At 42.5% G+C, this 13,381-nt stretch overlaps 1 protein-coding gene across 2 annotated transcripts; it reads right to left on the minus strand.

Moving 5' to 3' along the window:
- Positions 1-573: 573 nt before the first annotated feature.
- Positions 574-6,595, minus strand: gfi1aa (growth factor independent 1A transcription repressor a). Of its 2 annotated transcripts, none has more exons than XM_015005932.2 (7): positions 6,416-6,595; positions 4,542-4,715; positions 4,194-4,391; positions 3,400-3,812; positions 3,100-3,237; positions 1,074-1,239; positions 574-969 (listed from the first exon to the last, which is right to left on the minus strand). In XM_015005932.2, the coding sequence occupies exons 2-7, from the start codon at positions 4,651-4,653 to the stop codon at positions 791-793; spliced, it is 1,206 nt and encodes a 401-aa protein (XP_014861418.2). In that variant the 5' UTR covers positions 4,654-4,715; positions 6,416-6,595; the 3' UTR covers positions 574-790. The 2 variants fall into 2 exon arrangements, with proteins under 2 accessions (XP_014861418.2, XP_014861419.2); XM_015005933.2 differs by having other exon boundaries at positions 4,194-4,394.
- Between the last annotated feature and the right edge of the window lie 6,786 nt (positions 6,596-13,381).

The following is a 13,381-nucleotide window of genomic DNA, read 5'->3' on the forward strand; positions in this document are numbered from 1 at the left end:
GAACGGGACGAACGCCTTCCAAAATCTCAACTGTTGTCATCAATACACAGAACATTTTGATGAGATTTTGGTTTTCATCTGTTTTTAAGTTTCTTTATTCCAGGGCATGAGGTTGTGTTTTGAGATGTTTCACCCTACATCATGGTGTCAGACAGGTTCTGTTTATTATGTGTTTTCCTGCCACATAGTGCAATTTTATGGCATAATCATGTAACTATGGTACCTTCAGTTGTTATAAAACTGCTGCATATCAAATATGACTTTGTAATTGAACACCTTGAAATTGGGCCTCTGTCTCTTTAAGAAACTCCTGCTCTTTCTGACAGGAAGTCATCACAACATGGTTCCTCTATTAACCCTTTTCCATCATTGTTCTGAGTAGCAGCTGCTTTAATGAGCTCATCAGATGCGCAGCTCCATCAGATGTTTGCTAATTGTTGCTGGGGTTACAGCTCATACAAATAATTCTTTATTTTTGTGCCACCCCCCTGAAAGGATGGCACCCCGCGTAGGGAGCCACAGTGGATGTGCGGGGTTGAGGGGGGGAGGAAATCAGCATATGAGACCTTTAAGTTAACATTTAATCCATGTTTATATAAACAAATAGAATACATTTTATAAAGCTGATCCAAATGTTCAATCTTGGAAATGTATCATTTAGTTCCCTTTTTATAATAATTGTGAAAACAAATGATAAATATCAGTTAAATAGTAAGAAAAAAAAAACAGCAGTTCAGAACAGGAAATGAAAACGTCGGCCCATGCTCAGTGGAAATCTGAGGAAATCGGTTCATTTCAGTCCGTGCTGCGTCTCCTTGTGCCTCCTCAGGTCCACCTTCCTCTGGAAGCCTTTCCCGCAGAGGTCGCAGCCAAACGGCTTGAAGCCCGTGTGCTTCCTGCTGTGGGTGATCAGGTTGGAGCTCTGACTGAAAGCCTTCCCGCACACCTGGCACTTGTGTGGCTTCTCACCTGCAGCGGGGAACAAACGGTTGAAACGTTCGGTCACGTTGGAAGGAGGAGATGAATCCCTTCATGTTATTCCCACATATATGTGTATGTATGTACTGTATCACCTGTGTGGATGAAAGTGTGCTTTTTCATGTCGGACTTCTGGTGGAACCTCTTGCCGCAGTACTGGCAGGGATAGGGCCGAGTGTCTGAGTGGATGAGCAGGTGGGTGGAGAGGGTGGAGGAACGCTTAAAGCTCTTCCCGCAAATTTTACAGCTGAAGCTCCTTTCCTGTTCAAAGAATCACGTCACCAATCGTTTAGAGAAATTATATTCTAATTTTCATGACATACAGAGCAAAAAACACCCATCTCAAGTTAAAATGTATATAAAACAAGATATTTTTGCTATAAGTGGAAAAAAATCTGTCAGTGGAAAGGAATTAATGGCTCTTTAAAAAAACTGCTAGATGTTACTGAAAAGTTACTTGAAAGTTAGTTTTGTCTTATTTCAGAGTGTTAAGATATTTACACAGAAACTAAATAGTTGGTAAGATTGAAGTTGGCCTCATCTGTATTTCTGGAGGCAGCCCTACTCAATAAATCTGAATTTAGTCATCAGGTTGCTGATGACTAAATTCAGCAACATGAATGATATATTTGACACAATTATATATTTTTGTGTTATTTTTTTGTCAGTTTTGATGATTAAGGCTTACAGCCAGTACCAATAAAAACATTTTATGAATATGTTATGACATAATCCTGAAGAAGACTGATGACCTGACAGGTGTCTACGACTGTCTTTGACACCACAGGTTAGCCACAAAATATCCACAAACAGCTGTATCTGAGTATTGTCTTGTAAAGTTGAGTGGAAGGAGAAACTTTGGTAGGAAAGGATTTACATGTAAAAGGGACAAACTCCTGTCTTGAGAACATGGTGAGGCTAAATACTTTCAAGGGTTAGTGAAGTTTGTGTGTAGCTGCTCCTGATCCAGAGAGGTGAGAAGCGTCTGAGCCGGATAATAGGAGTAAAGTTTCCATTTTAGAAACCAAAGCTCCAGAGTCTGGGGGAAGAGTCATGAGCAGAAGTAACATGAACAGAATCCATGTTGCTTGAGGTCCAGCTTTTTTGTTTCCAATCATTAGTTATGTTTTTCATCCAATTATCGTGAATTTCGAGTGAACTTTTAAAATAGCAAAAATAAAAAAAAGGAAAATAGAAAATGGAAAATGCAAGTTAAGCCTGTTTCCATCCACCGGTTTGGAATGAATCACCGAATAACGTCGATGTGTGTTTGCGTGTGTGTGTGTGTGTGTGTGTGTGTGTGTGTGTGTGTGTGTGTGTGTGTGTGCGTGTGTGTGTGTGTGTGTGTGTGTGTGAAATTGGAGAAATACTTTTGAATTTTGCTGCTTTCGTCTTTTCAACCTTCTCTAATGAGCGTTTTTTAAAAAATGACGGAACCAGATGGAGATGATTTAGAGAGCCACGTTATCTGAAATTCTAGAGCACTTCATTCTTCCACCTGCTGACCGACTCTATGGAGATTCTGAGGTTATTTTCCAGCTGGATTTGGTGCCTAATTACTGTCAAAGGCACCAAAAGCTGCTTTAATAAATCTGATGTTGCTGTGATTTGACTAAGTAACAGTAAGATGGAAGATGAGCTCAGAGAGCTGAAGGAGCCATTAGTGCTTCACCTCTATGCCACACCGCATTCCTGCAGGAATTTATGCAAAAGGAGCTCTGACCAATTCCAAATCTTTAGTATTTCTGGTAAGTCCAGATTTCTATATACAAATTTTTTTCCTCCTTTAGAGAAATTAGCTCGGAATTTTATGAACTATAAGCCATAATCATCAAAATTAATTAAAAACACTTCAAATCTGTCACTGTGTCCCATGTTTTTATATACCAGTTGCATGTGTTAAATTGCTGAAATAAATGAACTTTTTGATCATATCTGAATTTACTCCACCGATATGAATTGCTATTTACTAATATATATATATAGCTATATATATATATATATATATATATATATATAAAGTCTTCAGGGCCTTTTGCCTTTTGCGTAAATCCTGACCCGTGGGCCCTCAAAGGCCCCTGAGCATCGTCTTCCTGGATGCTTTCAGACTGAGGTTGGTACCTGGGAGTGAACAGCTCGGTGCTGATCCAGGCTCACTGCGTGTCCGAAGGTTTTCCCGCAGATCCCGCATTCAAAAGGCCGCGTCCCGCTGTGTGAGCGCCGAACATGCACCTCCAGGCCGTGGGGCGTGGAGAAAACCTTTTGGAAATAAAACACAATAAAATTAGAAACGTATGGGGGAAAAATATATATATATGTTTAAAATGATAAATATATGTTTTCATTTATTTAAATTAAATGTATAAGAAATGTGCCCATCCCCAGATTAAAACAGGATTTGTCTTTAAAGTAAAGCGCCACCTTGCAGCATTTGATGCACTTGTAGGATCCGTTTTCCTCCAGGTTAGAGTGCAGAAAGACTTCCTCAGATTTGATTTCCTTCTGCTTGGCCTCCGCGTACAGCTCGCCCCCGACCCGCATCCTGTAGATCCCGCGGGCCGCGCACGGGGAATACTCCTGGTAACAGCCGGACCCGAGGCCCCGCTGCGGGTAAACGCGCTCACTGCCGCCGCCACTGCCGCCGCCGTTCTCTGTCCCGTAGATCCCCGCTGCGGGTGAATGGGCCCCGTGGCCCCGGATATGCCGCTGGCGCTGATAGGGCCCCTGAACCAGATGCCTCAGATCTGCGCCGGAGTACGCCGACCAGGAGTAAGGAAGGAGCGGGATGTTGAAGGGGGCGTCCTCCGCTGCGGGTGTGGAGCATTTCTCCGAGTCTAGGGGGCGGAAGGGGGAGAGGGGGCATTTAGGAGATTTAGTTTCAATAACTTGGAGATATACATCATTGTTTCTGACATAAATATTCAAGAATCAGAGTAAATAAGAAATTAGTTTGGTTTAATCATTTTTGTTTTATCATTTGTGCCTCAATCTTTATTAATTGTCGTTTCAAATATAGTACATAATAATAATAATAATAATAATAATAATAATAATAATAATAATAATAATAATAATAATACAGGTCAGGAAATAAAAACGATTAATATGAATGAAAATATTAGGAACTTATTTGACCAAAACTCGTTCAGTTTCCCGTCGGCAGAAATTCCAACAAACTTTTCAACTTTTCCGGATAAGATGAGTTTGTCGCAGACCTGGTGAGGAGGACGGAGACGGCGGACGCCAGAAATCACAGTCGGAGTGGGGCTCACACACGCTGCCGCCGCAGCTCAGCGGGGAGCTGGAGGACAGCGACCCCCTGGACCGCCGGCTCGACCCCGGGGACTCTCTGCCGGCGCTCAGGTTCTCCTCGGGCTCCAGTTTGGTTGCGAACTCCCCCTGAGACCTGCTGGCTGCTGACAGCGCGGGGAAACGCATCTTTAATGTAGATTTTAAGCATTTTCACTGACGAGCAAAAACAAAACCAAACAAGCAAGCAAACAAAAAGAAAACTCGCTCCTATGCTACAGTTCCCATTGATAATTAAGCAGACATGTACCCACCTGCGCATACGTGTGCCAGGAGAGTGTCCAGCCTGGAGTAGCCATCGTCCGGGCAGCGCGGCTGGTGGTAGCTGTGGGCCCGTTTGCTCTTCACCAGGAAGGACCTCGGCATGGTGCGGGACTCTTGAAGCTCCTCGGCTCTTCCTCTCTCGCCAAGCGGCTCGGAGCGTCTCTCTGGACAGATTGGAACACCGCTGCTTGTCAGGCGAGACGGCGTATGGGATTTCTGGCCCCTCATTACGCATGCTCAAAAACAAGCGGTGCAGTTCACCAGATGTCACCAGGGGGCAGGCTGCCAAAAGCGTGGCGGACCCCCTCCTACACACCCCCGGTTTCGGCCCCGCTGTCCACCGGGAGTTACATGAGTTATATCCTTTGATACTTTCTGTCATCTATAGATGATGTGTACACTCCGAGGAATTTGAGTTGGACATTATATCGATGAGTGTTTTATTATTTTAATTAGTGGATTAAACAAGCAAACATAGGTTTTTAAAATAGAATATAATATACTTTGTATTCTATATATTTTTGTTTGTAATTAATCTGAATTTTATAGTTTGTAGACAAGAGCAAAGATGGAACTGAATATCCACGTTATGAGGAGGAAATGACATGCGCAGTTCAGATGTAACATGTATTGTTTTGTTTTTTCAAATGTCCATCAATATGTTTATTGTTGTCCTGCTATAGAGCCCCCTGTTGAATGTCTGTCCCTCACATCAGACCAACATCACATATTTAGGTTAAAACATTAGCGGAATTTTGCAGTATTTTTAAGAAATGATAGATAATAAATACAACATAAAGCCTGTTGTCAACATGGTGGTTTAAACAGCCGAATCCTGTTTGGAGAACAAACTAAATGACGAAAATGTTCACAATAAAACATATTAGCAAATACGAGAAGAAATGAAAATAAATAAATAAATAAATAAATAAATAAATAAATAAATAAATAAATAAATCCTTATAAACCGTGTACATATTTTAAGCTGATGTGCTGTTTAATTAATATATTAATATACAGTATTAAACTAATATCTGTTATATTGGAAGTTGAAAGCTAAAACTATTCTGGATCCAGATGGTTTTTTTTTGTTTTGTTTTGTTTTTTAATTTTTTATATGGATTCGTGGTTGACCTTACGGCTCGTTTAAAAGGAATCCAAGAAGAATCAGGATGTGGTATTTCTTTATTTCTTTCTCTCTCTCTTTCTTTCTTTCTTTCTTTTAAATCAGACCTACAATGAGAGTTCCATCACAACAACACAGAAATAAAACTCCCTAAAATGTACATATTTCTGTCTCGTCATAAAAGAACTCCAACGTCTCTAAAAGCGTGTTTGTTGTCGCCGGTCAGGCCGGGCTCGGTTCTGATGGATAATGACCCGACTGTTGGCCCGGCTGAAAAGTGATCCCGTTAATGAGATGCACGACAGCCTGCTGGTGGGGAGCGCGGCTATCGCTTTACAGCCACACTGCTTCAGTTTACCTGCACTGACTTCAGCCTTATTGTTTTACATCATTAAAGCCTGCGCTGCCTTCCCGGGCCGAGCCGGACCGAACCGAGCCGGGCCGGGTTGAGGCCCAGTCAGGCGGTCCGCGGAGCAGGATGGGCAGTTGGTGAGCACAGGTTGAATCACATGAAGACATTTTCAGCAGAAATCTGTCAGACTGTGAATCCAAATCATTGCAAAGCCTCTGGAAACTGTTTAAGGTCAGTTTGAAAAAGCAAAGCAGCATCGATTTTCTTTTTGTGTTTGCTTCAGCTTGTTGTGGGAGCAGAGTTTGTTTGCAGCAGCTGCATCAAGTGAGAGAAGTGCAATCAGAAGGCAGATAGGCATGAAGCTGAAACACATGTCTGATACTCACAGAGCCGTGATACTGCAGCCACCATGTCCCAGTTCTGAGGACACACTCTGTCCTAGTGTGTGTGTGCGTGTGTGTGTGTGTGTGTGTGTGTGTGTGTCTAAATGCTCCCCAAAACTGCAGAAAGTCACCACAAGCTGCTTTCTTCTAAAAGAACCACACTTCACTGACTCTGACGCCTATTTACTCTCTCTCTTTCGCACACATTCTTGTTTTCTCCCCCCCACCCCCCACACTCTCCCTCCCCTCAGAAATGAATTTTCCTGTTAGTCAGCCATGACAGAAACACAGAAACACTGATTCATGCTTTGATAAAAGAAGGCAGTGGAGCTCGAATCGTTCTGCATTTGCATTGAACTGAAATAAATCATGTTGCCTTTTAAAACTGGACTTCCCTCTTTTTTAAGGGGGCTAATTGGGGATGGGGGGAGCTTGTATTCCCTGTTTTACACTTCATGCTCAAATTTACAAATAAATTACCCTGTTATTTAACTTTATTTAATGATTCCTTTACTTGACCCCATTTTTTGTTAAAAATAAATAAATAAATAAAAAAATAAAAGAGGAAACAACTGAAAAACTTTTTGCCTGCATTTGAATTTTATGGCCAAACTCACCTCGTCCTCTAATAAGAAGGTCACACTTTTTTTTTTTTTTTTTTTTTTTATCAATCAAAAGACAAACAAGACTAAAAGCTTTGAACACTAACTTCTCCTTCTCCTTCTCCCAGTCTTTCCAAACCCCGTAAGAAAAGGTTTGATGATGCGTTTGAGTGACTATGTGAGTACAGTAAATGTGAGTCTCTGATTATTTTCAGCCCTAACAGGGACAGTGCAGTGTGACAACATGCTAGACCTTGGTTACACACTGACTCAGAACAGGAAACCAAAGGCAGAGTCGATAGGACGCTATCAGTGCTGCCACAGGCTTCTCACTTGTGTCCCCTTCATCCCCCCCTACCCACCCCACCACCCGCCTCCACCACAGGCCTGATTCTCGCTCTCTGAATATTAAAGGGGGTATGTGATTGAAGCAGAGGCCCGGTCGCAGTGATGGCAGCCTGGGAGTGAGTGCAGTGGTGGTATGGCTTTCTGTTTTTTTTTTTTATACATGTATATATAAATGCTTTCCCTTTTTGCTGCAGCTGTCTGCCTCTGTCTGAAGTGCGGATCATGCGCTCTCGGGGTTAAATAAAGCCCTCTGCACTGAGTGAAGCCATAAGGTTATTTTCTCAGGCTCAACCTCGAACCCCTTTTTGGCTCTTGAGACAGTGTGGGGTCTGTATGTGTGTGTGTATGTGTGTGGGGGGGCTCTTAGTAGTTTTAAATACACCTGAGGCTGCAGCGTTTGCACCGCATGTGTGTGAATGTTTAGAAGAAGCTGTTGCTGCTGCACTGTTGTCTTGATCTGTTGTCTTGATTTGAACTTGTAGAGACAGTGACCATCTTGGCTGCACCTGCGGTGTCCAGCAGACAGTATCTCATAAACACATTGATGACCTCTGACCTGCAAAAACAAACCTTAAGATTTTTTTTAATGTGGATTTTATTTGATAGAACAGGAACTAAGTGGTGCTAACCTGTGAAGTAGCACCACTGTGCTGAAGTGAAAATGTGGGCCGATATCGACATCGGATATTAATATCCCGATAACTGATATTTACCAATGTCATGTATTTTTAAATATATATATTTATATCCACCTACCCTCTCGACACTGTGTAGAAGCACCTACTGGTACCGGTGTCTGCATCCCCAGAACCAGAACCAAACACAGAGAAGCTGCATTCAGCCACAAATCTGGAGCAAACTTCAAGAAAACTGCAAAACAGCCGAAACACTGAGTTCTTTTGAATCAAAGCTTCAACCCCACCTGCTTAGAGCTGCTTTTGAACCGTAATAAATGGAACATTGACCAACAGATATGATGTGTAATAATTATTTTATCAATGGCACGTGACAAAATATGATATGTGTAACTGGTTTCTCAACTGATCACTGGTTTGTTTATGATGTTTATTTTTTTAAAAATGTTTTTACAATGTTAAACACTTTGTTGCTGAAATGTGCTGTACAAATCAACTTGATTGATTAAAAGCAACCACATCGCTGACATCGCTTCGCTGTGAAGCACATCACAATCCTGCACTGCATCACTATGACCGTCACATGACCGAAAAACACAAGGCAAAAAAACACACGACCGGCCCCCTCCCCTCACACACACACAAACGGAAATACACACCGGTTGTTAACATCGACCTGGTTCTACTTATTGGGCCGAAATGTTAAAAAAATTCCTAGCCTAGCACGAAATGAACAATATAAAAAGCAAATAAATTGACACAACATAGGCAAACGGAGTTTACTCATGTGTAATAATATAAATGCAGCTGTTCTATGAAAATCTTTAGAGGTTTGTTAGAGAACTGAAGCAGCTAAAAGGACTGAAACAACTCTGGGGGAGCTGCGCTGACCCATAACTCCAGTGGGAGAATCTGTTTGCTATAAGATCCAGTCTACACGTTTAGCATTTATTGAGAAGTGGCAAAGCAACAGCTTACTTCCAAACACAAGGCAAACATGTGGAAAAAGGAGCTATGATTAGATGATTAGATGAGTACAAAGCAGTTTTTGTCCATTTATTCCAGTTAAACACGGTGGTGATGACGTCATGCTGTGGGGATGGAAGCTGGCCAGAACTGAAAAAAAAAGTAAAAAAGAAAAATGGAGACTGGGGCAGAGTTGAATGCAAACTTGTTCAAGATGAAGGGCAAAATATCTGCAACTTTAATTCCAGTGAAATCGACTTTTTCTGTGTTAAAGCAAAAAACGTTTGAAAACAAACTATCTTTTCCTTCCAGTCTGCAGGTGGGGCTGCCGTGAGCCCACCAAGAAGAAGTACAACGGGCCCATTTCAAATCTTCGTTGCTCTAGAAAAACGAAGATTTGAGCTGAACTCTCCAAGCAGAGCTCAGCTCCTCAGCAGACGCAGGATCTGTGTGACTGTCTGTGACAGATTCCTGTTGCATGGCCTGTTGTGGCTAAACCGACTTTTCCCTGCATTTACATCCCCGTTTAGTTCCACTCACTGAGAGTGAAGCGTTCGCCTCTGCCCCCCCATCTCAGTGTGGTATCAGAATGAAAACCGCATTTTGCTATCTTATCCTCCCACACGTTCCCTTGGCTCTGAAGCACTAACCGCACTTTTAACACCCCTCTCTCTTTGTTTTAAACTCTCTCCACGCTTTCCCCTTCAACTAAGCAATTAGGTCTCACTCTCTCTCCTCTCGCCCCCCCCCCACCCTGGGAGTGGCGGGCCGAACCTCATCCAGCTTCCAGTCCGGTACCACCTGCGGCCAGCAGATAGGGACAGAGTGTGAACACAATGAATGATTTACTGGACACTCCCGACTCCAAGACGGTTCTTCTTTCACACTCGGAGTCGTTGTTTTTCACACCTTCACCCCCCCAAACTCCAATCTTGCATCCTGTAACTTTTATTTTTTTTATAAATGTGGAGGACTTTGAGGAGGTTGTGGGGTGGGTGAGGCGTCATTAGAACCAGTTAAATGTTCTGGTCCAACTCCAGGGTTCAGCAGATTCTGAGGAACAAAGAGGGAAAAAAAAGGAAAATGAACTCTCTCTCTCTCTATCTCTCTCTCTCTCAACATATCTTTGGATTTATGTTGTAAACACTCCACAAATCACACACACACACACACACACACCCGCACACACACACACACACACACACACATACACACACACACACACACACACACACACACACACATGCCTACACAAACACACACACATCCATCACTGTGATCAGCAGCTCCCCTTGTTCGCAGGCTTTGCAGCCGTTTCTGGTTGTAAATTCTCCAACACCAAGAATCTGGCCGGGGACGTTGGTGTGTGGACTTGAAGAAAAGCCGCGGTGTGTTTCCTGGTCATTGTGTGCTTGAGGAGATGAAGCAACTATTTGAAAGGTCAGAGTTCAACAGGCACAGTCAAACTCAAATCGGCCTCCGGATCTTCTTTTTTTTTTGTTCTGAATGTTTCAGAGCTTTTCCTTGGCTTTATGTATGTAATGTTTTCATCTGGTTTCTTGTTAAACCCAGAATAGACTTCACAATTCTCCTTCCCTCATTTAAAGACATTAATAATCAAACTCCATCATGCAGCTGCTGATCTGACTGGTCCAGATGTTCCTAACAGAGAGTGCTGGTTCATAGAGCTTCTAAAACTAGAATGGGAGACAGATCATTTAGTCTGAGGCAGACACTCTGAGTTTCTTTCCTAGATGAAGCCATTGAAGGAGCTACTGCTGCCAATAGCTTTTTAATTTTTGCAACTATAGAAAGTACGTCTGGGTCAGTGGTTCTGTTTTTTGCGTGCGTGCGTGCGTGCGTGTGTGTGTGTGTGTGGGGGTGTGTGTGTGTGTGTGTGTGTGTGTGTGTGTGTGTGTGTGTGTGCGTGCGCGTGCGTTTGTTTGTAATACCTTGTGGGGACGATTTTCCTGACATATGCTACGTTGTGGGGACCAGTCGCTCCTCGTGGGGACCTGAGCCTGGTCCCCACGAGGGGAAACCCTGTTTTTGGGTCAGGGGTCAGAGTTAGGGCTAAGGTATGAATTGAGTTTTGGTTAGGGTTAGTGTTAGGTATGTGATGGTTAGGGTTAGGAAAAGGGTAAAGGTAAGGTTTAGGCTGTAGAAATGAGTAGAAATGAATGGAAGTCAATGGAAAGTCCCCACAAAGATAGCAAAACAAACGTGTGTGTGTGTGTGTGTGTGTGTGTGTGTGTGTGTGTGTGTGTGTGTGGGTGGGTGTGTGTGTGTGTGTGTGTGTGTGTGTGTGTGTGTGTGTGTGTGTTCTCTGTTTTCTCAAACCTCAGTTGATTGTGGCAGATGGGCGTTCACCCTGATGAAGGTTTCCTTCTGTTAAGGGAAAGTTTTCCTCTCCACTGTTGCTACGTGCATCCTCACACTGCAAAAACATTTCTCTCAAAACAAGTTAAAAATAATAGAAAACTAGATATTTTTCCCATGTTCTAAGTTCCCAAGTGAACCGGTACTTTATCAATATTCCAGAACTATTGATAAGCTTCTTTATCCGACTCAAAAGTGACTTGTAAGTTAGTTTTGCCTTATCTCAAAGTTAAGATATTTGCACAAGAAACTAAGCAACGAGATTTGGCAAAATGTCGTGTTTTTGCAGTGCAGTGTGAGGGATTGCTGACACGAGGCAGGCATCTTTCTGCAGTCGCTACGTGTTCGTCCAGAACGCCTGAATGCGAGTCGATGCGATGTGCCGGGTTTCCTCAGACTGACAGAGCGCTTTTTAACCAGTTGAGTAAAGAACTGAACTGGACTGAACTGTTTGGCACCACTGATAAATTTGGAGTGGATATATTTGACTGAATGAACTTTTTCTGTATTTCCCTTTGAAAATGTTGGAAAAAAAAAATCGGTTACCACAATTCTTTTCACTTTTTTTGGGTCATTCACTTTTAAAGCATGTACTTGAGGGTTTCTCACAGAAAAACTCACACCTGACGTTTCTGATGTTGTTTGGGGTGTAAAACTTCTCAAATGTAGGGTAAAAAACAAACAAACAAACAAACAAGGCATCGGTTGTGCTTCCACACCAGACGTTCATCTCAGCAACACTTCTGCTGATCGGCGTGTCTTCTCTCTCTCTCTCTCTCTCTCTCTCTCTCTCTCTCCCCAGCGGCATCAAACTTAGCAGGGGCCAATTCTGTTTTAGCAGAACTGATTTGATTTTCTCAGTACTTTGTACTCTATCACACACTCGGCCATTTGCATCCGTTTTGTCACTCAGAGCTGGGAAGGTGAACTCTGAAAGTGTTTTTTTGAACCGTTGCAGTTTGCACACATCTTATTACTATTTTTAGCTTCGTGGCTGTGAAAAATAAAAAAAAAATAGTCAGGCGATTTGAGCTTTTGTAGCGGCCGCTTAAATGCATAAGTAACTAAAATTCGAACGTGAATCTTATCTCTGGTGAGAAACAGCCATGGAAGACGGGAGTGTGTTGCATGTGAAGAGAGTGCAGCTGTCTTATCTGTGGTTTGCTTGTGAAGACGTGTTGATGTGTGATTTTCTACTAGTCATTTCTAGTCCACTGCGACCACAAAGTCTTCTTCCAGTTTTAATTTGCACTGACTGCACCGATAGAAACGCCCGTTGGCGGAAAATATCCGTCCTCGTGTTTTTCCTGTCCACTCTCCAGCATATGAAAAATGCAAAAAAGTACACTGAGTAACTTAAATGCTTAACGTATATGGGGGCCCACCACACCCTCCAACATCCCGTTCTGACCCTTCTATAACCGCTGACCACTCCTGGCAAGACATGACTGGACTGTCGACTCTTGATTGCGAAATCAGTTCTACAGAAACCGAGCTTGAACGCCTGTTAAAGCTCCATCTACAACGGTGACTGTGACTTTTCTTATCTAACACAGAGAACATCTGCACCAACAGTGACAGAGTAGAATATTATCTATCATGTTGGAACCGAAAAGCAGAAGACCTTAGTTCCCCTTTTCTCTCTCTTTCTCTCCTCAGTAGTCGCTGAGACAGAAGATGGACTCTGCACGGGGTTACGGCTGCAAGATTTTTTATTTATTTTTTATTCTCAGAATGAAAACCGGTGTAATCAGAGACTGGTTTGTACGGTGCAACACGCAGATTCAATATCTAACGCTTGAGGTTGGATGTAGCTTAGCTGTTTTAACTTAACTGACTCATTTCTGGTTCACGTTCAGCAATTTTTAATCTTGTGAGAAAGACTGAACCAGAAGAAGTTATTACAAAAATAAAACATAGTCATGACCAAAAGTTTTACCACTCACATAAGTGTTGTGTGATGATCCATTGTCTGGACTTTTAGTTTCACTTACTTCTTCTTTTGATTATATATTCATTGTTGCTGTCTTGCCATTTTA

This window comes from Poecilia mexicana, unplaced genomic scaffold, assembly GCF_051168715.1.
Source record: "Poecilia mexicana isolate PSO_F unplaced genomic scaffold, ASM5116871v1 scaffold_17, whole genome shotgun sequence".
Taxonomy (NCBI): domain Eukaryota; kingdom Metazoa; phylum Chordata; class Actinopteri; order Cyprinodontiformes; family Poeciliidae; genus Poecilia; species Poecilia mexicana.

Excerpts from the sequence above, each read along its gene's own strand:
- gfi1aa (XM_015005933.2), bottom strand. The coding sequence starts at position 4,653 with ATGCCGAGGTCCTTCCTGGTGAAGAGCAAACGGGCCCACAGCTACCAC. Across the intron at positions 3,813-4,193 it reads GTCTCCGTCCTCCTCACCAG|ACTCGGAGAAATGCTCCACA; the intron begins GTCTGCGACAAA and ends TCCGCCCCCTAG. Across the intron at positions 970-1,073 it reads GCACACTTTCATCCACACAG|GTGAGAAGCCACACAAGTGC; the intron begins GTGATACAGTAC and ends TCCCCGCTGCAG.